Source organism: Colletotrichum destructivum, chromosome 3 (assembly GCF_034447905.1).
Source record: "Colletotrichum destructivum chromosome 3, complete sequence".
NCBI lineage: Eukaryota > Fungi > Ascomycota > Sordariomycetes > Glomerellales > Glomerellaceae > Colletotrichum > Colletotrichum destructivum.
Window position 1 is genome coordinate 4606725 of NC_085898.1, and position 19644 is coordinate 4626368.

Here is a 19644-nt window from a genome sequence, read left to right on the forward strand (position 1 = left end):
AGGAAGGACCCCGTAATAGAGACACTGCCAGCTCGGAGGACCAGAAACGCGGCGCCGACCACGGGGCAGGGAATCGAGACGAAAGTCCGAGTTGTCGGCAGCAGTGACGGCGATATGCGACATCAAAGGTTGGCCAATGATGGAGGACGAGCTCGGCACTTTTTGGAACAGTCTGGCTGGCCCTGCCTAGCCCTCCCTGCCTGGCGTGTCGTATAATTGCATGGGAGGCGAGTCTTCGGCTTAACCGAACAATGACGTAGTTGCTGGAGCTGCCGGGAAAGGAGCTGCTCGGGTTTGTCGCTCCTGGCTTGACCTACCTAGGTATCCGTAGTACCAGCATCATTACGCATACGGCATAAGGCAGGGAGCTATTATCCCGCCAGCCCTGAGGTAGGTCGTCCTTTTTTTTTTCGTAGCCATTACCACACGACGCCTTGCACTATTCGTTCCTTGGAACACGCCCACCTTCGATTAGATTCTTGTTCTCCCGTTGTTGGAAACTGCGACGCGAGGATACAACCTAAGAGCCTCGACTGCTCCCAAATCACTCGTTTCGACATGATATCTCCTTGTTGAATACCTAAACGACCACATCGTCAGACGTTCCATCACGAGCGAGTTCCCGGTTATTAAATGCCTCCCACCACATCGGCGCTGATGCGCCTACCTCGCGCCGCTTCCCAGACCTCGTCAATCGGTCTCCTCAAGGCCTCCCCAATATGCAGACGACAGATTGTCTCCTCTCAGAGGCGTGCCTTCGCTAATTTGCCCCAACGATCACGAACAACCCGGACACCTCTCGCGAACTCCTTCTTCAACGCCCATGGTCTGCCCAAGGGTACAGCTTTTCGATCCGTCTCAGGCACAACTCCTTCCCCCCCATCCAGGTCACGAATTATCCGCTTCGTATATCGCAGCGCAGTATGGCTCGGCAGTGGTGTTATCTTCGTCGGCTTGGGCGTGGTTGCCTTCTTCATCTACGACGCCTCCACCTACAAAGAACACCCCGATCACGGCGAGATCAAAGTATCCGAGCTGGCTTTGAATCCAAAGATAGGCGGCCCCAAAAATTTGCCAATCGCTGAAGTTTTGATCGACGACCTGGACAACGAAAACATGAAGTCGGCAAAGGACAAACCAAAGTTGGTCATTCTGGGCGGCGGATGGGGCGGCGTAGCCCTCCTCAAAGAACTCAACCCGGACGAGTATCACGTTACCGTCATCTCTCCGACCAACTACTTCCTGTTTACCCCTATGCTTCCGTCTGCAACTGTAGGAACTCTTGAGCTCAGATCTTTGGTTGAACCTGTCCGTCGAATCCTTGCGCGTGTACACGGTCACTTTATCCGCGCAAAGGCCGAGGACGTGGAGTTTTCCCACAAGCTGATTGAATGCTCCCAACCCGATGCCTTTGGTAACGAAGTCCGTTTCTACGTCCCGTACGACAAGCTGGTTATTGCTGTTGGATCAACCACGAACCCCCACGGTGTCAAGGGACTCGAGAACGCTCACTTCCTCAAGGATATCAGCGATGCGCGCAAGGTTCGGAACCAGGTCATGCATAACCTCGAGCAGGCCTGCCTGCCTACGACCGCTGATGACGAGCGCAAGCGTCTCCTGTCCTTTGTCGTCAGCGGGGGTGGCCCTACCGGTGTCGAATTCGCCGCCGAGTTGTTCGATATGCTTAACGAAGACTTGACGCAGCACTTCCCCAAGCTCCTCCGCAACGAGATCTCCGTCCACTTGATTCAGAGTCGCAGTCACATCCTCAACACCTACGATGAAGCCGTCTCCAAGTACGCCGAGGAGCACTTTGCCCGCGACCAGGTTGACATTCTCACAAACTCCCGCGTCAAGGAAGTTCTTCCCGACAAAATCGTCTTTACTCAGAAGCAACCTGATGGATCTCTCGTAACCAAGGAACTCCCCATGGGCTTCTGCCTCTGGTCAACCGGTGTCGCCCAAGCCGACCTCTGCAAGCGCCTGTCCGCCAAACTTGGTCCCTCGCAGACGAACCGCCACGCCCTCGAAACCGATACGCATCTCCGCCTCAACGGCACACCCTTAGGCGACGTCTATGCCATTGGCGACTGCTCAACGGTACAGAACAATGTAGCCGACCACATCATCACGTTCCTTCGCGGCATTGCTTTCAAGCGGGGCAAGGACCCCGAAACCCTGGAGTTGCATTTCAGTGATTGGCGTGACGTGGCCAACGACGTCAAGAAGCGCTTCCCACAGGCCGTCGGCCACTTGAAGCGCCTCGACAAGCTGTTTGAGCAGTTCGACAAGGACCAGTCTGGCACCCTCGACTTTGGCGAGCTCCGTGAGCTGCTGAAGCAGATCGACTCAAAGCTCACCTCGCTCCCCGCCACCGCTCAGCGCGCCCACCAGCAGGGCCAGTACCTCGCGCACAAGTTCAACAAGTTGGCGCGCACCTCAGACGGCCTGAAGGCGAACATGGTCCTTGATGGCGACATCGATTCCGTTGTGTATAAGGCGTTCGTGTATCGCCATCTCGGCAGCTTGGCGTACATTGGTAACTCGGCTGTCTTCGATTGGGGCGAAGGATGGAACTTTGCTGGTGGCTTATGGGCTGTCTACATGTGGCGGTCCGTCTACTTCGCCCAGAGCGTTAGCTTGCGGACGCGCATTTTACTTGCTATGGACTGGGCCAAGCGTGGTCTCTTTGGAAGAGGTAAGTCGTCGTGGAGACATGCCCTCCAAACTATGGCTACTGACGAAATTTAGACTTGATGAGCTATTAGATTTGATTGTAAAGGGTGGCAGGAACCAGTTTTTGTCGTGTTAGCATACCCTGTGGAGGATGAGGGACAGAAGGTCCTTGAATTGTAGCATTGGCGCGTTAACGAAAGAGTAGCATGGCGAGAGATCAGGAGACGAGAGAAAAGAAACAGAAAGGAAAGAGATAAAAGAAAAAAAAGGAGAGACATATATGTATGATGTCTACTAATGTCAGTTATCGCTCACCGACGCCTTTCAACTGCACCTCATGTATGGCCGGAGAAAGTGAAAACCCAAAATATGCACGCTTTTGAATTATTATTCCGATGCCCTCTAGTGTATGCACCCCCTTTTTTAGATCTTGAAGTCCTTGTAGGACCACTTCTCCGTGAGTTTCGACCTGGCCTGCTTCTTGAACGGGATATGTCTCCTCGCCTCCACTCTGCCGCGGACGAGCAGACTGCGGTACCGGTCCTTGAGCAGGTTTCCCTCCGGCCTCAACAACCGCAGCGAGTCCTGGAGCTCGTCGGGCAGCACCAGTTCGAGGTCCTTCTCCGGCAGCTTCATCTTGCCGAGCTGCCTCCTCCTCAGGCGGCCCTCGTCGACAATATCGTCGTCGTCGTCCGCGTCGCTGCCCTCGCCGACCTCCTTGGCCAGCGCCAGCGCGCTCTTGGACGCGTCCCGCTCGGCGATTTCCGCCGCAATCTGCTGGATCTGCTCCGCCTGCGCCGCCTTCTTCTTCATCGCGAGCTGGTGCTTGGCCTCGCGCTCGGCCTCCTTGCGGCGCTTGATGCGGTTCCTCTGCTGCTGCGTCTTGCGCTGCGGGCGCTTCAGGGACGGCTTGTCGTCGTCGACCCCGCTCTCGAACCCTTCCCAAGCCGAGTCCTCATCCCACTCGGACAGCTGGGCGCGGGCCTCGGCGGCGTCGGCCTCGGCGGCGGACCGGGCGACGGCCTCGCGCTTGACGCGCTCTGCCTCCTCGGCCGCCAGGCGCGCCTCCTCTGCTGCCACAGCCTTGGCGCTCTCCTCTTCGAGTCGCTCGGCGTAGTCGTCGAACGTCGGGTTGTACGAGTAGCCGCCCGTGGGCTTGAGGACTGCAGGGATCTGCTTGCCGCTGGCGGCGAGAGAGAGGGGCTTGTGCTTGAGCGTTTTGGGGGGCTTGGCCCGGACTACGGGAGTAAGGAAGTTGTCCTCGCCCTTGGTGCTGGGGTCCGCCTTTGTTGCCGCGAGGGCGGCGGGGGCGGCGGCGCCCCAGAGGTCGTAGGTCGCTTCTTGGGGGACGATGCTTGACTCCTCTTGACCGTCGGCAACCCGGCGCAGGCGGTCGAGCTCCTTGTGCGAGACCCAGTCGGTGCGCTGGCGCTTGACGGGGAGGAGGCCGTTGGCCGTCTTGGTACTTTCGTTTTCGCGCTTCTTGCGGGAGGAGACGGCGGGCACGGAGGAGCGGGCGGCAATGATCTCGTCCGACTTGAGCGTCTTCTTGGGCTTGGGGCGCTTCTCGATCTTGCCGACTGTGTCGAGTGTGAAGAGGTCGGCCGAGTCCTTCTCTGCGACGACACCACTTGGGGTCTGTCAGTTATCTCATGCTTGTATCTGTGACAATCTGCATCTTGTCTCTTCGGAATGGGAACGCATCATACCCCGTAATGATTTGCTTGTTGAGCTCGTCGAGACCGTCTTGTACCTCGGTCACGTCGACGTTCTTCCGCCATGCCTTCTTGCCCTTTCTCGAGGGTTGCTTGTGCTGCTGCGGCGCATCGCCGTCGCCCGAAAGGGGTTTGAGAACAGGCATGCTGACTGTAGACCACCAGGAATCGGCAGTTGTGACTTGTTCGGTATATTTGGAATTTCAAAATGTCCCGCTGGGAAGAAGATTTTCTGCTGGCCAAAAGAAAAGTTGATCTGCGCACCCTGCCGTTTGATGTTCGTCGGTTTCTGCACTCTGCACCGCGGCGGGGCCTAGGCCATCCAGAATTTTTTGAGATAAGCTGACAGGGTATGGATGCTAATCGTTTATCTTATCTCCTCTTATCGGAGATCCCCACGTGACGTTCCCCGTATTTTCGGTTGGCCAGATTCTGAGAGTGGATGACGGGGGGGTGTAATGCGCTCCAAGGGAATGAAAGTTAACCTCCTTTTACCGTTTAGTACTCAATCCAGGTCGCGACCTAAACTCACACGTCCCCTTCTCGCAGCTTTCATCGCCCTCGACCTCTTTCTCCTGTGTCCTCGGCTTGCTGCTTCGTCCCAAAACTCGCATCCCTTGCACCAAGCATCTGTCTCTGCAGCCGTTAGTGTTGACTTTCCCGCAAACAAACCAACCCCCGATACCACGTCGAGCTTCCCTTTGATCACCGCAAATACTTGGCAACCATGGCGTCCGGCGCAAGCGGGTCTTACAACAACCCCCTCAAGAAGTTCAAGTATGATGCGCAAGACCGTCAATGGCAATTGGATACCCAACTGACAACGTGTTACCAGGCTTGTCTTCTTGGGCGAGCAGAGTGGTATGTGTTTGTCGTGTGTCCTTGGGCATCTTGTAACCCTGGCTAATACGCTCCTTGTGGCAGTGGGGAAAACGTCCCTCATCACTCGGTTCATGTATGATTCATTCGACAACATGTACCAAGCGACCATCGGAATCGACTTTCTTTCCAAGGCAAGCTGTCATTAATGCTCAAAGGGCTGCTGCCTCGGCCCGGCTCGAACCCACCTCGTCTAATTCGTTACAGACCATGTACCTTGAGGACCGAACCGTCAGACTACAGCTTTGGGATACCGCCGGCCAAGAACGTTTCCGCAGTTTGATTCCCTCCTACATCCGTGACTCCAGCGTCGCGGTCGTCGTCTATGATATCTCAAGTGCGTTGCGGACAAAGCAGATGTGAGAAGCGGGCCAGCAGCTGATGATGGGTACACAGATGCGAAATCTTTCCAGAACACGAAGAAGTGGATCGACGACGTGCGCGCCGAGAGAGGAAACGACGTGATCATTGTTCTCGTTGGCAACAAGACGGACTTGAACGACAAGAGAGAAGTGACAACTCAGCAGGGCGAGGAGGAGGCCAAGAAGAACAATCTCATGTTCGTGGAGACCAGTGCGAAATTGGGACACAACGTCAAGACGCTGTTCAAGAGAATAGCGCAGGCTCTCCCGGGCATGGAGGGATCAGACGCCGCCACGCAGGCCTCGAGCCAAAGTGCGTATTTCCCTCAACAGCAGGAAGCAAGTATTGGAGCGGACTGAGGTTTGCTAACGTATGTGCAGTGATTGACGTGAAGACGGCCCCGGCCCAATCGTCGCAGGAGGGATGCGCGTGCTAGACGGACTCGAAAAAGAAATGCGGAATGACTGGAGCAGCCCCGAGGCAAGCCGCAACGGCGGACGCAGGGGCCGGATTGCCGTTACGTTACGACCACGACTGGCGGGGCAGAACATCTTAAGCATAGCGTGCAATGGGGAATTTCAGCATCAAGTTACAGTTTGTATAATAACGGGCTACAATCCACGGTCGTTAGTACATACCTACATTTAATGGTTCTATTTTTCTTCTCTTCTCTCCAGCCTCTGTTCGTGTCCCCCGTCGGAACTCTTGCAGAGCGTAATGACGCTGATGTCTTTCTTGGCCAGACTTAAGAGGCTGGAAATTAGGTTGCTCACCGCCTGAAATGACACAGAATCACATTGGCCAGACTCTTGATGATGGTTCGGCGCTTGTAGTGCCGCGGGCTGCCACCGAGTGCCAGGGTCCCAGGTGCCAGGGTATCAGGTGCCAGCGCGGCCGGTGGGCCAGTACTGTTTTCTTGTTCACGAACGTTATCCCTGTGGCAGCTCTTCGTACCTAGATGGGTATGTGCTCGGGTGACCAAATACAGCACCTGATTATAGGTGTGGCAGAGGTAGGGAAACAGGCGCTGTTTTTGTCACCCTACTTAGTGGAATGATAGGTAGCTATTTGATCGTGCATGGTGTGTCAGTGTTGCAATCTGCAGAACAGCATCAACAGCTGCACCACCAGCTCGCTCAGACAACGCTGCATGGGGTGACGCTATGACGGATGCGGCGGGGCCCACTGTCATATGTCATCGGGGGAAACGCAGGGTCTTTCCACTCTTTTTTTTGCCCAGTATTTTTCCCATGTCATCCGGCGCTGCCGCTTTTATTGCAAGCGACGGGCCTCGGTGCTGCATTAGAAACTCAAAAGCATCGCGACACCCATTTACCAGAGCTCCTGGACCCCTTCTTTCTAACGCAATACACATTTGCACGAATAAGCGCGACGACCATTGCAAAGTGAAGGGCGTTAAAACAAACGAAAATATGGCGCTCTCCAGATTCAGCTTGCGGTTTCCGCGGCCTAAGGTATGTCTGAGCAAAGGTCTCGGGGTGAAGACATGTGTAGCCGCGCATCCGTGGTTAAAATCGCATCGGCGGCTGACACGCAATGCTCTTGCGATAGACGTTCCTGGGCTGCATCAGCCTCCAGACGGGCACCGAGATCATCTCCCTTGTCCTACTCTTTAACAGGCTCACCGGCCTCTACGGTCTCCTCGCCATCCTCACGGGCTACGAGCTGTCGGTAACGCAACTGACCATGTACCTGTATTCGCTCGGCGTCGTCGTGCTCCTGGCCATGTTCATGCCCCACATCCGCAAGCAGAGCCCCTTTGAGAACCTCTCGCTCGCCTGGCTCTATATCGTCGACACGATTCTCAACGCCGCCTACACCACCTTCTTCGCCGTCAACTGGTACCTCAACAGCACCGCCCTCGACACGCACCCGGGGAGCGCCGGCACTCCCGCGGGCGCCGAGATCGCCGAGACTGCCCTCGCCAACGGCGCGCCCGTCGTCCCGGACGTGCCTAAGACGACCAAGCACATCGGCCCGCAGGAGTCGTGGATGAGCCTGGGTCTCATCTGCTCAGTCACCCTCATGCGCGTCTATTTCGCGGTGGTGGTCATGTCTTTTGCGCAACAAGTGCTGCAGCGGTACGCCGAGATGGGCTGGGAGGAGGAGGGGCGCAAGAAGGGCCCCGACGGTCCCTTTTCGGTAGGCGAGCCCGGCGGCGAGGGATCCCGCGGCCGCCTGGGTCGTGTGATGCTCGCGCTTGGTCGCGGGTATTGGCTCAGCGAGAGGCCGCAGCAGGAGTGGGCGAGCGCGGTGAGCGCCAAGTTCCGGCACGGGAGTGTTTAAGTACCTATGTATGCGCGAAGGTATTCCTACGGATACGGAAAACGGCGGCGGTTGTTCGGTCGGGTCTGATGGATATCGGCGCGGCAGGTCGGCGGCATCGCGGATGGGCTGACCGCCACTGGGCGGGTCCGGCAACGGGGTGGTGACCCCGTCACCCCAGCGATGATGGTTGGGGTCCGATGATGCCATCGCGCGATGGTGCCATTGGCCGGGCGGTGCAATGCTGAATGGAAGATTTATCTAATGTGGATGGTACAGCACACGCACGCGGCCTGGTGGATCATTGGGCGCTGTATGTCGGGGTTTACTTTTTTATTTATTTAATGGCTCTGTAATATGACTCCTCTGGCACGAGGACATCGGCGTTTGGGATGGCCAAGACGAGGAAGGGGATTGAATCATCGGGTTGCGGCCAAGAGATGATGGGGGGCGGGAGTTTCGATCACGTCAAGGGCGGTTACAAATCCCGAACCGGGATGGCATAGTGATAGAGCACAACGATACACGACATACACAGTACAATACTAATCCATGAACGAAGCAACGAGCTGCTGTTCAATCAATGACTGTTGATTCGACGGGCTGACGGCAAATCATGATGCAGGCTGGGCTGGGCTTCGAAGAGGGTATCCGGTGACAAGGCAGAAACTGCAAATGCAGTACCTACTATTTGTAATCCGAAAGATTCCCCGGGGGGATGGGGACAGTGGACAGTGGACAGTGGGCGAATAGACGGGGTCCACGGCGGGATATGGAGCACGTTTACGGTGTTAGTTTGATTCGCCTCCATGTGGATGGTAAAGGCTGTTTTCTCCATCCAGCACTTAGGGGGAGTTGTGAGCAAGTGAGTAAGTGAGGGAGGAGGGTTCCCGGCCGACAACGGCCTTTTTCGGCATTCGGTCATTGGTTCCAGACTGTAGTTTGCACCAACTTTTCTTTTGCCCCCTGCTAACAATCGTGATGGCTTGAAGAGGCCAAGAAATTCCATCTTACCTTGGCTTATTGGTAGGTGATTTGATGGGGGGAAAGACGGGGAGGGGTTGTGAACTAAAATTGTCTATCGAGCAAGCAAAAGTGAGCGAGAAATGTGTATCCAACAATGCTGTCGTCGCCACTGTGTCTGTGATGCGACCAGAGGTTCAGAGGGTCATGATGAGACCGGAGTACGGAACCAGAGCTCAAGACAACAAGGGCAAGAATGAGAGTCAGTGATGCCGGCACCGGTAATCACGTTGTCCACTCACTCGAGGTGTCATTGCCATGGCGGCATGGCCCAAGAAATGCGACCCCAAACCGAAGCTGGAAAAAAAAAAAAACAGAGAGAGAGAGAGCAGTGCGGTCGGAGCCAGGAGCGAATTGGACTGGGGGAGACGCTGCGCTAGCCGATCACGCAATCGACCCTGATGTCGACAAAATTCATTGTTTTCTGCGGGGCCAAATTCGTCGGTGGGAACGACAAACGCAGCAAAGAGCAAGCCGTGGCCCAGCTTTAAGACGTGCTGAGGACGACGAAACCCGGTACTCGATCTGGACCGGGGAATCCAATCCAAAAGCAGAAAGCACCGGAGCTGTTTCGCAGTCCTGGGACTTTTTATTTTATCTTATTTTCCGTATCCATCTTCAACCTTTCCCACCCGCCATCGCCCGGTTGTTGTGTAGTTGCTGCTGCTGCTGTTGTATTGTTCATTCCTTTTTCTCCCACCAAGAACTTTTTTTGCAAAGCCGGCTCAGGGGAGGGAAGAAAGGAACCAGTGACGAGAACCAGTGACGAGCAAGTCATTGTTCGGCAGCTTATACGATACCCCTCGAGATAACCCAAAACCCAAGACACATCGACAATGGCACCGGCAAGAGGCCAGATTCAGACGCCTGGAGAGGCTGGTGAGTTGTGCTCTACAGCGTTCGCTTTCCCCTGTTTTACTGGCTGCGGCGGCTTCGTCCTTCAGCGCATTATCCGCTGTAACTACAGCGAAGCTCTTACGACACCTAGCGCGGGCCAATCAGAGCCCTGCTATTTGTCGCCTACTCCCCCAGCCAGCGCCCGCCACCGGATGTACGATGGGCGCTGTGAGGAAGACAAGAAGGCGACGATGCTTGACAACAACGACGCCGTCGCCGCAGACTAACTAGCAATTACAATGGCATCGCTAACATTGCGCCCTCCTCAGTTGCAAGGATCGCATTCCTCTCTAGCGACGTGGTCATCTCCGTGCAGCCGTCGCTGGCCAAGGACTCGGAGTTCTCATCCCACCTGAAGCACTACGTCGCTCAAGGCGACAAGAGCCTCGTCGCAAAGGCCTCTGTTCCCGAGGTGAGCATCCTTACATCCTTTGCTCGTGCTTTGGGCGCGCGAGGCAAGAACCCAGGAAGATAGTTACAGGTCGACTGACTGTATCAAAAACCCCAGGTCCAACACGTCAGACACAATGCCGACCCCCTCCTGTCCGCGTTTGCGCCCTCGCGCGCCGGCAAGCTCGTTGCCGTCACGACCTCGTCAACGACGCTGCTGCCCGCCATCTCCCATCTCTACAAGCTGGCAAACTACCCCATCGTCCTGCACGTCTCCCTCCAACCCGCCGGCTTCCCCGACTTTTCAGCCATTACAGCCATCCGCAACTCGGGATGGACCTTCCTCCAGTCCGAGTCGCTGCAGGAGGCCCAGGACATGGCCCTGACGGCACATGCCCTCGCTCTGCGCTCCGGCAAGGGCGTCTTGCATTTCTTCGCATCGTCCTCAAGCGACAACGACGCGCCCATCGACGCCGAGGACCCTGAGCTCGTGCGCCAGATTCTCGACGTCGATGCCGCGAGGCGCTTCCAGCAGCCGTCCAACAACGGATCCGCTGCGGCTGTCGGCATCTATGCCGATGACGGCCGACTGCCGGTCGCCTCTGACCGATCCGACGTGCCGCCGACCGGCTCTTCGCCCATCACTGGCCTGACCTCTTCCGAACTCGCTTCGTCCGTGCACTCCAAGCTCGACTCGTCCCGGGCCTCGGTCCAGTCCAGCGCCGACCACAGCGTCACCGACAGCCCCCCCTCTGTCGTCTCTTCCAACGCCACCACCATCGAGTCGTCTCTGCCCGTCGTCTCCTCCGAGGACATCCTTAAGTACGCTAACGCCACATGGGCCCACCTCAAGAGGCTCACCGGTCGCGAATACCAGCCTTTCTTCTACGCCGGCCCCACCAATGCCGAGAACTGCCTCTTCGTCTTCGGCTCCGGCGCCTACTTCTTCGGCGATGTCATCGACCAGGCCCGTCGCGGCGGCGACTTCTCCAAGGTCGGCATCATCACCCCGAGGCTGTACCGCCCCTGGCTCAGCTCCGCTCTGGCCGACGCCCTTCCCAAGTCGGTGAAGCGCATTGCTGTCCTTGAGCAGATCCACCGCAAGACGACGAAATGGGGCCCCGTCCTCATTGACGTCCTTACTAGCGTCAAGAGCGGTTTCGGCGGCGTCCAGACCGTCGTTGGCTACCAGCTCGGCTACATTGACCCTAAGACTGTCATTCAGGCCCTGCGCGGCGTCCTGCAAAATCTGACGGCCGAGTCCCCCGTCCAAAACCTCGAGGTCGGCCGCAAGGAGGTCCCCCAGCAGGCGCTCGAGTATGGCCTCGAGAAGCCCCAGGTTGAGAACTCGTACACCAAGATCCTCGACCAGCTCTTTGGCCAAAGGGCCTACGTCGCCAACGCCCTCAAGGCCAGCAACGCCGGCATCAACTCTTCGATCCAGGCCAGTCCCGAGTTTGGCTTCGGTTCCTTGCTGGCCCGCAAGGAGCGCCGCGTGCGCTTCGTTGGCGAGGTCAAGGAGGCTGCCAACAGCAACCAGTTCGTCACCGATGCCCCCAAGAGCTGGCTCGCTCGCTGGGCCGCCAACGAGGCCGATGCGAAGAAGGCGAACGAGATCGCAGACGACCTCATCCCCCGTCTCGAGACTGATGGCTCTTCCATCGCCCGTAACCTGTTGTCCAGCAAGCGTCTGTTCCGCAAGGAGTCCTTGTGGCTCGTCGGCTCTGATGCCTGGTCTTACGACCTCGGCAACTCTGGTGTGCACCATGTCCTGGCCTCGGGCGAGAACGTGAACATGCTCATCATTGACTCGACTCCCTACTCGGAGCGTGCCGCCGCCGATGCGAACCGCCGCAAGAAGGACATTGGTCTGTACGCCATGAACTTCGGCAACGCCTACGTCGCCTCTACTGCCGTCTACGGCTCCTACACCCAGGTCCTGCAGGCCATGCTCGAGGCCGATCAGCACAACGGTCCCTCCGTCGTCCTTGCCTACCTCCCCTACTTTGGCGAGACGGACTCCCCCCTGACTGTCCTCCAGGAGACCAAGAAGGCCATCGACGTTGGCTACTGGCCCCTGTACCGCTGGAACCCCGCCAACGAGGCCAAGGGCGAGCCCAACTTCACCCTCGATTCCGAGCGCATCAAGAGCGAGCTCAAGGCCTTCCTGGACCGCGAAAACCAGCTGACCCAGATCATGCAGCGTGACCCCGTCTTCGCCGCCAACCTGTCGCAAGACTTTGGCACCGAGGTCAGGGCCCAGCAGAAGCGCAAGGCCAAGGACGCCTACGACCAATTGCTCGAGGGTCTCTTCGGAGCCCCCCTCACGGTTCTCTTCGCCTCCGACAACGGCAATGCCACCAACGTCGCTAAGCGCCTTGGCAACCGCGGCAAGGCCCGCGGCTTGAAGACTAAGGTCATGGCCATGGAGGATTACCCCATCGAGGACCTGCCTTCGGAGGAGAACATCATCTTCGTCTCCTCCACCGCCGGCCAGGGAGAATTCCCCCAGAACGGCCACGCGCTGTGGAATGCTCTCAAAGACAACACCGAGCTCGACCTCGCCAACGTCAACTACTCTGTCTTTGGTCTCGGTGACCGTCACTACTGGCCCCGCAAGGAGGACAAGATCTACTACAACAAGCCCGCCAAGGACCTTGACCGCGTCCTGGCCAACCTCGGTGCTAAGAGGCTTGCCGAAGTCGGTCTCGGTGACGACCAGGACCCCGACGGATACCAGACTGGCTACCAGGAGTGGGAGCCCAAGATCTGGAGCGCTCTCGGCGTTGACAATGTCGATGGCCTCCCCGAGGAGCCTGCACCCATCACCAACGAGGACATCAAGATCGCGTCCAACTTCCTCCGTGGTACCATCGCCGAGGGCCTTAAGGATACCAGCACAGGTGCCATCTCCGCCGCCGATCAGCAGCTCACCAAGTTCCACGGTACTTACATGCAGGACGACCGCGACGTCAGAGACGAGCGCAAGGCTATGGGCTTGGAGCCCGCCTACTCGTTCATGATTCGTTGCCGTCTGCCCGGTGGTATCTCCACCCCCAAGCAGTGGGTGCAGATGGACGACATTGCCAACGAGCTCGGCAACGAGACCATGAAGCTCACGACCCGTCAGACCTTCCAGTTCCACGGTGTCGTCAAGGGCAAGCTGAGACCCGCCATGCAGGCCATCAACCGCGCGCTCATGACCACCATCGCCGCCTGCGGTGATGTCAACCGTAACGTCATGTGCAGCTCGTTGCCCACCCAGTCCAAATATCACAAGGAGGTCTGGGCCAGCTCCAAGAAGATCAGCGACCACCTGCTGCCCTCGACCACCGCCTACCACGAGATCTGGCTGGCGGACGAGAACGATACCAAGACGCAGATCGCCGGCGACGCCGTCCAAGACTTTGAGCCCTTGTACGGACCTACCTACCTGCCGAGAAAGTTCAAGATCACCATCGCCATCCCTCCCCACAATGATACCGACGTCTACGCCCATGACATTGGTCTGATCGCCATCAAGGGCAAGGACGGCAACCTCGAGGGCTTCAACCTGCTCGCCGGTGGCGGTATGGGTGCCACCCACAACAACAAGAAGACGTACCCCCAGGTTGGCCGCATGCTCGGCTTCGTCAAGACGGACCAGGTCCACATTGCCTGCGAGAAGGTCATGCTCGTCCAGCGCGACCACGGCGACCGCAAGAACCGCAAGCACGCCCGTCTCAAGTACACCATCGACGACATGGGCGTCGACGTGTTCCGCTCCAAGGTCGAGGAGCTCTGGGGTCAGAAGTTCGAAAAGGAGCGCCCCTTCGAGTTCAAGTCCAACGTTGACACCTTCGGCTGGCAAAAGGACGAGACGGGCCTCAACCACTTCACCTTCTTCATCGAGAACGGCCGCATTGAGGACACCCCCGAATTCCAGATGAAGACGGGCCTGCGCGAGATCGCCAAGGTGCACAAGGGCGAGTTCCGCCTCACGGGCAATCAGCACCTGATTCTCAGCAACGTCGCCGATGAGGACTTGGATTCCATTACGGCGCTTATGAAGAAGTACAAGCTCGACAACGTGCAGTTCTCCGGCCTGCGACTCAGCTCCTCGGCCTGTGTCGCCTTCCCGACCTGCGGCCTTGCCATGGCCGAGTCGGAGCGCTACCTGCCTGTGCTTATCTCCAAGCTCGAGGACTGCCTCGAGGAGAACGGCCTGCGCCAGGACTCGATCGTCATGCGCATGACGGGCTGCCCCAACGGCTGCGCCCGCCCGTGGCTCGCCGAGGTCGCCTTTGTCGGCAAGGCATTCGGCGCGTACAATATGTACCTCGGCGGCGGCTACCACGGACAGCGCCTGAACAAGCTGTTCCGCCAGAGCATTAAGGAGGAAGAGATCCTGGCCATCATGAAGCCGTTGCTGAAGCGGTATGCGACCGAGAGGGAGGAGGGCGAGAGGTTCGGCGACTTCTGCATCCGCGCAGGCGTTATCAAGGCTACCAAGGAGGGCCAGGACTTCCACGAGGGGGTAAGTGACTTTTATCCCGAACGCACACTTTCACTGTCGTGAAGCGATTTTGGCTAACGAGACAATAGGTTCCCGAGGAAGACTCTGACGAGGAGTAAGTATATGTTGGTCCTTGGACCAATGCGATATGACCCGGTGTGATCATGGGTTGAAGAGGACGTGAAGACAAGCGAGGGCAAAAGAAAAGTACAATTTGTAAGATGTATGTTTTATATCCGCTTTAGCTTCAGCATCCAGGGGCAGGCGTTGCGATTTGCTGTTTTTCTGTATGATTTTTTTTACAATGATTTCATTTCAGATCATATTTCAAATTTTACATGATATTCCCCCATCCTTCAGCCAATGGCGAGCTTTGCCCGAACGATGATTCTGTTGGCCTCTGCGGGATGACACATGTCATCCTGATTGTTTCATGGATTATGTTGCTGTAGTGAATACTTTTGAAGCAAACCAACGGGAATGAAATGGCGCTTGACCGCTCTATGTTTTCCTTTAGTGACACTGTAGTTCCCACTCTGATGTCAAGGGGCCCATCACGACTCGCGTCAAGGTTCAGATCTCGATGGAGAAATAGGATTTCTACGTACATCTGTATGTGTACATATACCGCCTCTGTCAAGGAGATTTGAGGCTTCAATAAAATAACATAAGAAAAAGGGGGGGGGGGGGGGTACATGACACTTATACTATGTCTTATATCGTGTTTTACGCCATTTGTATCTACCTGTGCGACCTCAACGGAGACCACCGTCGCAGTCTTGAAAGCAGGAGATAAACGCACTGTGAGGGTAGGCTTCTGTAGCATCATATGGTGCAGGATGGATGGAATTTATTGACTTCGCAGGGGTGGACGTGGCCAGCAATACCTTGGCGGGCATCGCCTCATGATCTGAGACCGCTACCTGGCAGCATTGTTCCCAGAAAACAAGCCACCGACGTACCGTAAAGCCCGTGAAACCTACCCAAGGGCCTAGCAAGCTTTCGTGGGGGGGAAGGGGGGGGTATACATGTTCGAGATCGAATTGTTTCTCCTTTGCACAAAACTGACTTGACTGCCTTGCCTGTCGGCAGCCGATAGAAAATAGGAACCAAACCCTCGCCGAGATCCAGTTTCTTATGAAGCCGCATTGAGATGAATCTTTGCGTTCCTATGCGTCTGCCCAAGATCTCGAAAGCACCTCAAAAGTTGGCTTGGCTGCACCGGGTTTATCAAAGGCTCATGATGGTGCAAAGACGAAGAGATGAGCCTGGAGGTACAGTAGAGAATGGGCTGGTTGAAACGGACGGCCTGAAACAACAAGAATCATCGTTCGGGATGCCCCACAACCGGGAGGGATAATCAAGCTAACAGACGAAAGCAGCCAACTGCAGCGTTGTCCAAGATGGTCTTCTTCTTCTTTTCTCTTCGCATACAAGTCAAGTCATCTCCAGTACGACAGCTCCTCCGACCAACGCCCCAACTCCCGGGCCGCGACAACACGAGCCCAAAATCCTTTCCCACCCGTCCAAAGGCTCAAGAAAGTCCAAAATGCCGTGGACATTAGCTTACTTTTTTTCTTCTTCTCGTCAAGACTCGTCCATCCCAAGTCCAACCCAGTGAAGTCCAACCCTAATACCATTTTAAAACGTCAACATACACGTGCTGAAGCAGCTCAGAACTCTTCAACAGCACAGTTGGGATGCAAGACGTAGACGATGCGCTGCTCCGCCTCGGCGGTCGCAGACGCTCCCTCGCCTGCCTCGTCGTCGGCGAGACCCTGGCCGCGAACAGCCATGAGGATGTTCTCCTACAACCCGAGATTAGTTTCCAATCAGACATGGGCATAAGCAACAAAATATCGCGTACCTTGACCATCCTCTTAAGCACCTTCTTCGCCAGGGCCCTCTCCTCTTCTGCATGGGCGACGTCGTCCAATTCATCCTCCTTCTGCTCCAGATACCAGTCTACGAGCGCATCGCCCTCGACACCCTCGCCGTTCTCGGTCTCAGCCTCGTTGACGTGCTCCACGAACAAATTGACCATGCTCGAGTACTTCTCGAATGTGATGGTCTGCTTGGGACGGGCTGCGGGCGCCGGGGTCTCATTGGCTTCGTCGACGGCCATGCTGTCATCTTCAACAGGTTGACCCGCCGCCTCCGAGGCCGCACCGAGCAGGGCCTCGCCCTCCTCTGGCAACTCCTCGTCTTCGATATCGATGTCATCGTGCTCGACGGAGATGATACTCTGTCTCAGCAAGTTAAAGGCCTCGGTGACCATGGGAGGCTCGATCTCGTCTACGCAGTTGGCCTTGGCGATCGCCTCGGACAGACGAATCATACTCTCTAGTTGACGGACAGTGATGCGGTACGAGTTTTTGCCGATTCCGCCCTGCGCGTCGTCGGCGCGAAGCTCCTTGTAGTGTTTCACAAGCAGTTCCTTTGCCGCGGGAGTGAATTCAGGGCGGAAAGTGCGGGCGAAGCGGATGTATCTTTGCAGGGTCTCCGTGCTAAACTCGGGCTCGATGGCTTCGTCGCGCAGCTGATGGATTCCAACAATGTGCTCGGCAAGATGGCGATCAACAGATTCGTTGCACTCGTCGAGGACGACAAAGAAGAGATCGAAACGAGACATGATCGGAGCGCTCATGTTGATGTTGGCACGGAGCGTCGTCTTACGGTTGTAGCGACCGCCGACGGGGTTGGCGGCAGCGAGGATGGAGGTGCGAGCGTTCAGGGTGGCTTGAATACCGGCTTTGGCGATGGAAATGGTCTGCTGCTCCATGGCTTCGTGGATGGCCACCTGGTCGGCGATATCCATCTTGTCGAACTCGTCAATGGCGCAAATGCCGTTATCTGCCAGCATGAGAGCACCGGCCTCGATGGTGAAGTCGCCAGTCTCTTCGTCCTTGACCACAGCGGCCGTGAGACCCGCAGCAGACGATGCCTTACCACTGGTATAGACGGCGCGAGGGGCAAAGGAGCAGATGTACTTGAGGAACTGGGATTTGGATGTAGAGGGATCGCCCACGATGCAGATGTTGATGTCACCTCTGAGTTCCATGCCTTCGGCGGTGGTTTTGTGCACACCAGACATGAGCTGAAGCAGGAGACCCTTCTTGACCACCTCGTGGCCGTACACCGTTGGTGCGATCGAGTTCACCAGTCGCGAGTAGATGTGATCGCTGTGAACCAACCCACGCAGCTCTTCAATCTCCGATGGGTTCATGGATGCGAGCACAGCAGCCTGAACGTCTTCGACCGACTCAGAGTTGTCATGCGTGTTGTTCTGGGTCAGTGAGCTGATGATGTCGGAAACCTGACCGCTCGCCGACTGGCCCGGGTTGGAAACGTCGGGAGTGACCATACAGGCAAGGAAGGCCAGACGGTAGGTCAGATCGCGAACACCAAGAGATTTGAGACCACTGACGCCAGAACCACCGGCGTCGGCACCAGCCGCGCTCTTGTCATCTCGAACGGCGCTCGGCCTCAGACCGGGCAAACCCATCTGGCTGACATCTGGCACAACTATGAGCGCACCGGTGAAGATGCACTTCTCTCCGGCCTTGGCCCGGTCCACGATCTCGCCACGCATGATGACGTCCATCGTTCTCGGCATGCTACCAGTGGGGATCTCAGAGCTGTTCTCTTGAATGCGCACCTTTTGCCAGTCGACGAATGTGCTGTGGCGGATGTCCAACTGCCATGCCTGGCGGTTCTGACAGGTTCCATTCGGGCACTGGGTAGGCTCCGTGTACCTGAATGTCTGTTCCACGTTGGGAACAACTGTCCTACATGCCTCGCAAACAAAGGTGCCGAGTGAAAGCTCGGGACGAACTTCTGACGTCCGCGTGACGGTGCCGGAGATGGAGAGCAGCTGGCCGATGTTGGCTGCTCTGAGACTGCGCACTCTCGAGATCAGCGGCAGGTTGTAGAAGGCGATGGCGAACAGCTTGTCTGTCTGCTGGTTGGCGGTCTTGTCGCCCATCTCTGTCTGGCTAGCGGAGCCCAGCTGGCTCGCGGCCGAGTTGGTCGGATTGCTGGAAGAGGTCGGCTGCCTATGTTCGCGGAAGTACTGCGGCTCGTGCTTGGCGATCATGTTGTGCAGGGCGGCGGTCAAGAACGGTAGAAAGCGGTAGTAGCCTCGCATGACACCATCTGCCAGCTCGCCATTATGCCATGCAACCAAGTGCTTAAAGTCGACATAAAAGGTGGAAAGCTGGTATGTGCGCATGCCGTGAATCTGGGCGACGTAGTACTTGTCCGTTGTGACGGCGCTGGATGTCGGTGCGCCAGAAGAAGTCGGATCTTCTATAAATCTGCATTTATGGTGTTGTTAAGAGACACTGCGTAGCCAACGAGAGCAGGGGATGGCAGCTTACTCCTCTATGAAAGACTCAAAGTGGTCCTGGACCATGAGGCCGATCTTGTCCTCCACGCGGGGAATGTTTGTAATGTCGGGTATCCTCGATCCACGAGGAACCTGATCGTCGGCAAATCCCTCAGCCTCGTCGTCGCTGGGAGCGCCCATGCTCTCGGAGGGTGGCACTCTTGGCCTGCCGCCGGAGGAACTGGGCATGAGGGAGCGTCTAGGGGTAGCCGACGCACGAGATGGAGCGTCCGACATCAGCATGCCGGCGTCGCTGGGGGGGGTCATTGTTGTTGGTTCTCGTCGGCAGCGAGACTGCTATAAATCGTCGTTCGGCGTGAATGGGGTCAACAGTGTGGGTTGACGAAGCGCAAGCGACTGAGACGAGGCTGATGAGCGGGATGTTGTTTTTTGGTGGAGGCGGGTTTTTGGGTGGTGGGATGCGATGGATACCTTCTCGCATTGGAAGGCGGAGACTGAGTAGGGGGCTTAATTGGTTTTTGGCGCGTGAGGGGCAGAAAACGCGTCGTCGTGTGTTGCCGGCGCGACGGCTT

The 19644-nt window shown here is 56.9% G+C and overlaps 6 protein-coding genes across 6 annotated transcripts; 4 read left to right on the plus strand and 2 right to left on the minus strand.

Annotated features, from left to right (window-relative positions):
* The first annotated feature begins 414 nt into the window (after positions 1-414).
* Positions 415-2944, plus strand: CDEST_05499 (Putative EF-hand domain, FAD/NAD(P)-binding domain, FAD/NAD(P)-binding domain superfamily). Its single transcript, XM_062921658.1, has 2 exons — positions 415-2698; positions 2752-2944. Exons 1-2 carry the CDS (start codon positions 634-636, stop codon positions 2766-2768), a joined length of 2082 nt encoding a protein of 693 aa, XP_062777709.1. The 5' UTR covers positions 415-633; the 3' UTR covers positions 2769-2944.
* A 31-nt stretch (positions 2945-2975) lies between these two features.
* On the minus strand, positions 2976-4700 carry CDEST_05500 (Putative ribosome biogenesis protein Nop53/GLTSCR2). The gene is made up of 2 exons (XM_062921659.1): positions 4386-4700; positions 2976-4306 (listed from the first exon to the last, which is right to left on the minus strand). The coding sequence occupies exons 1-2, from the start codon at positions 4535-4537 to the stop codon at positions 3100-3102; spliced, it is 1359 nt and encodes a 452-aa protein (XP_062777710.1). The 5' UTR covers positions 4538-4700; the 3' UTR covers positions 2976-3099.
* A 418-nt stretch (positions 4701-5118) lies between these two features.
* Positions 5119-6069, plus strand: CDEST_05501 (Putative small GTP-binding protein; the record flags this gene model as incomplete). Its single annotated transcript, XM_062921660.1, has 6 exons — positions 5119-5168; positions 5227-5252; positions 5316-5404; positions 5478-5607; positions 5667-5945; positions 6014-6069. The coding sequence occupies 6 exons, from the start codon at positions 5119-5121 to the stop codon at positions 6067-6069; spliced, it is 630 nt and encodes a 209-aa protein (XP_062777711.1).
* An 814-nt stretch (positions 6070-6883) lies between these two features.
* Positions 6884-8504, plus strand: CDEST_05502 (Putative inositolphosphorylceramide synthase subunit Kei1; the record flags this gene model as incomplete). Its single annotated transcript, XM_062921661.1, has 2 exons — positions 6884-7108; positions 7206-8504. The coding sequence occupies 2 exons, from the start codon at positions 6884-6886 to the stop codon at positions 7938-7940; spliced, it is 960 nt and encodes a 319-aa protein (XP_062777712.1). The 3' UTR covers positions 7941-8504.
* An 894-nt stretch (positions 8505-9398) lies between these two features.
* CDEST_05503 (Putative Flavoprotein-like superfamily) lies at positions 9399-15030 on the plus strand. The gene is made up of 4 exons (XM_062921662.1): positions 9399-9821; positions 10109-10251; positions 10348-14745; positions 14814-15030. Exons 1-4 carry the CDS (start codon positions 9779-9781, stop codon positions 14841-14843), a joined length of 4614 nt encoding a protein of 1537 aa, XP_062777713.1. The 5' UTR covers positions 9399-9778; the 3' UTR covers positions 14844-15030.
* Positions 15031-15956: 926 nt separating this feature from the next.
* CDEST_05504 (Putative mini-chromosome maintenance protein) lies at positions 15957-19591 on the minus strand. The gene is made up of 3 exons (XM_062921663.1): positions 19104-19591; positions 16592-19040; positions 15957-16532 (listed from the first exon to the last, which is right to left on the minus strand). The coding sequence occupies exons 1-3, from the start codon at positions 19376-19378 to the stop codon at positions 16398-16400; spliced, it is 2859 nt and encodes a 952-aa protein (XP_062777714.1). The 5' UTR covers positions 19379-19591; the 3' UTR covers positions 15957-16397.
* Between the last annotated feature and the right edge of the window lie 53 nt (positions 19592-19644).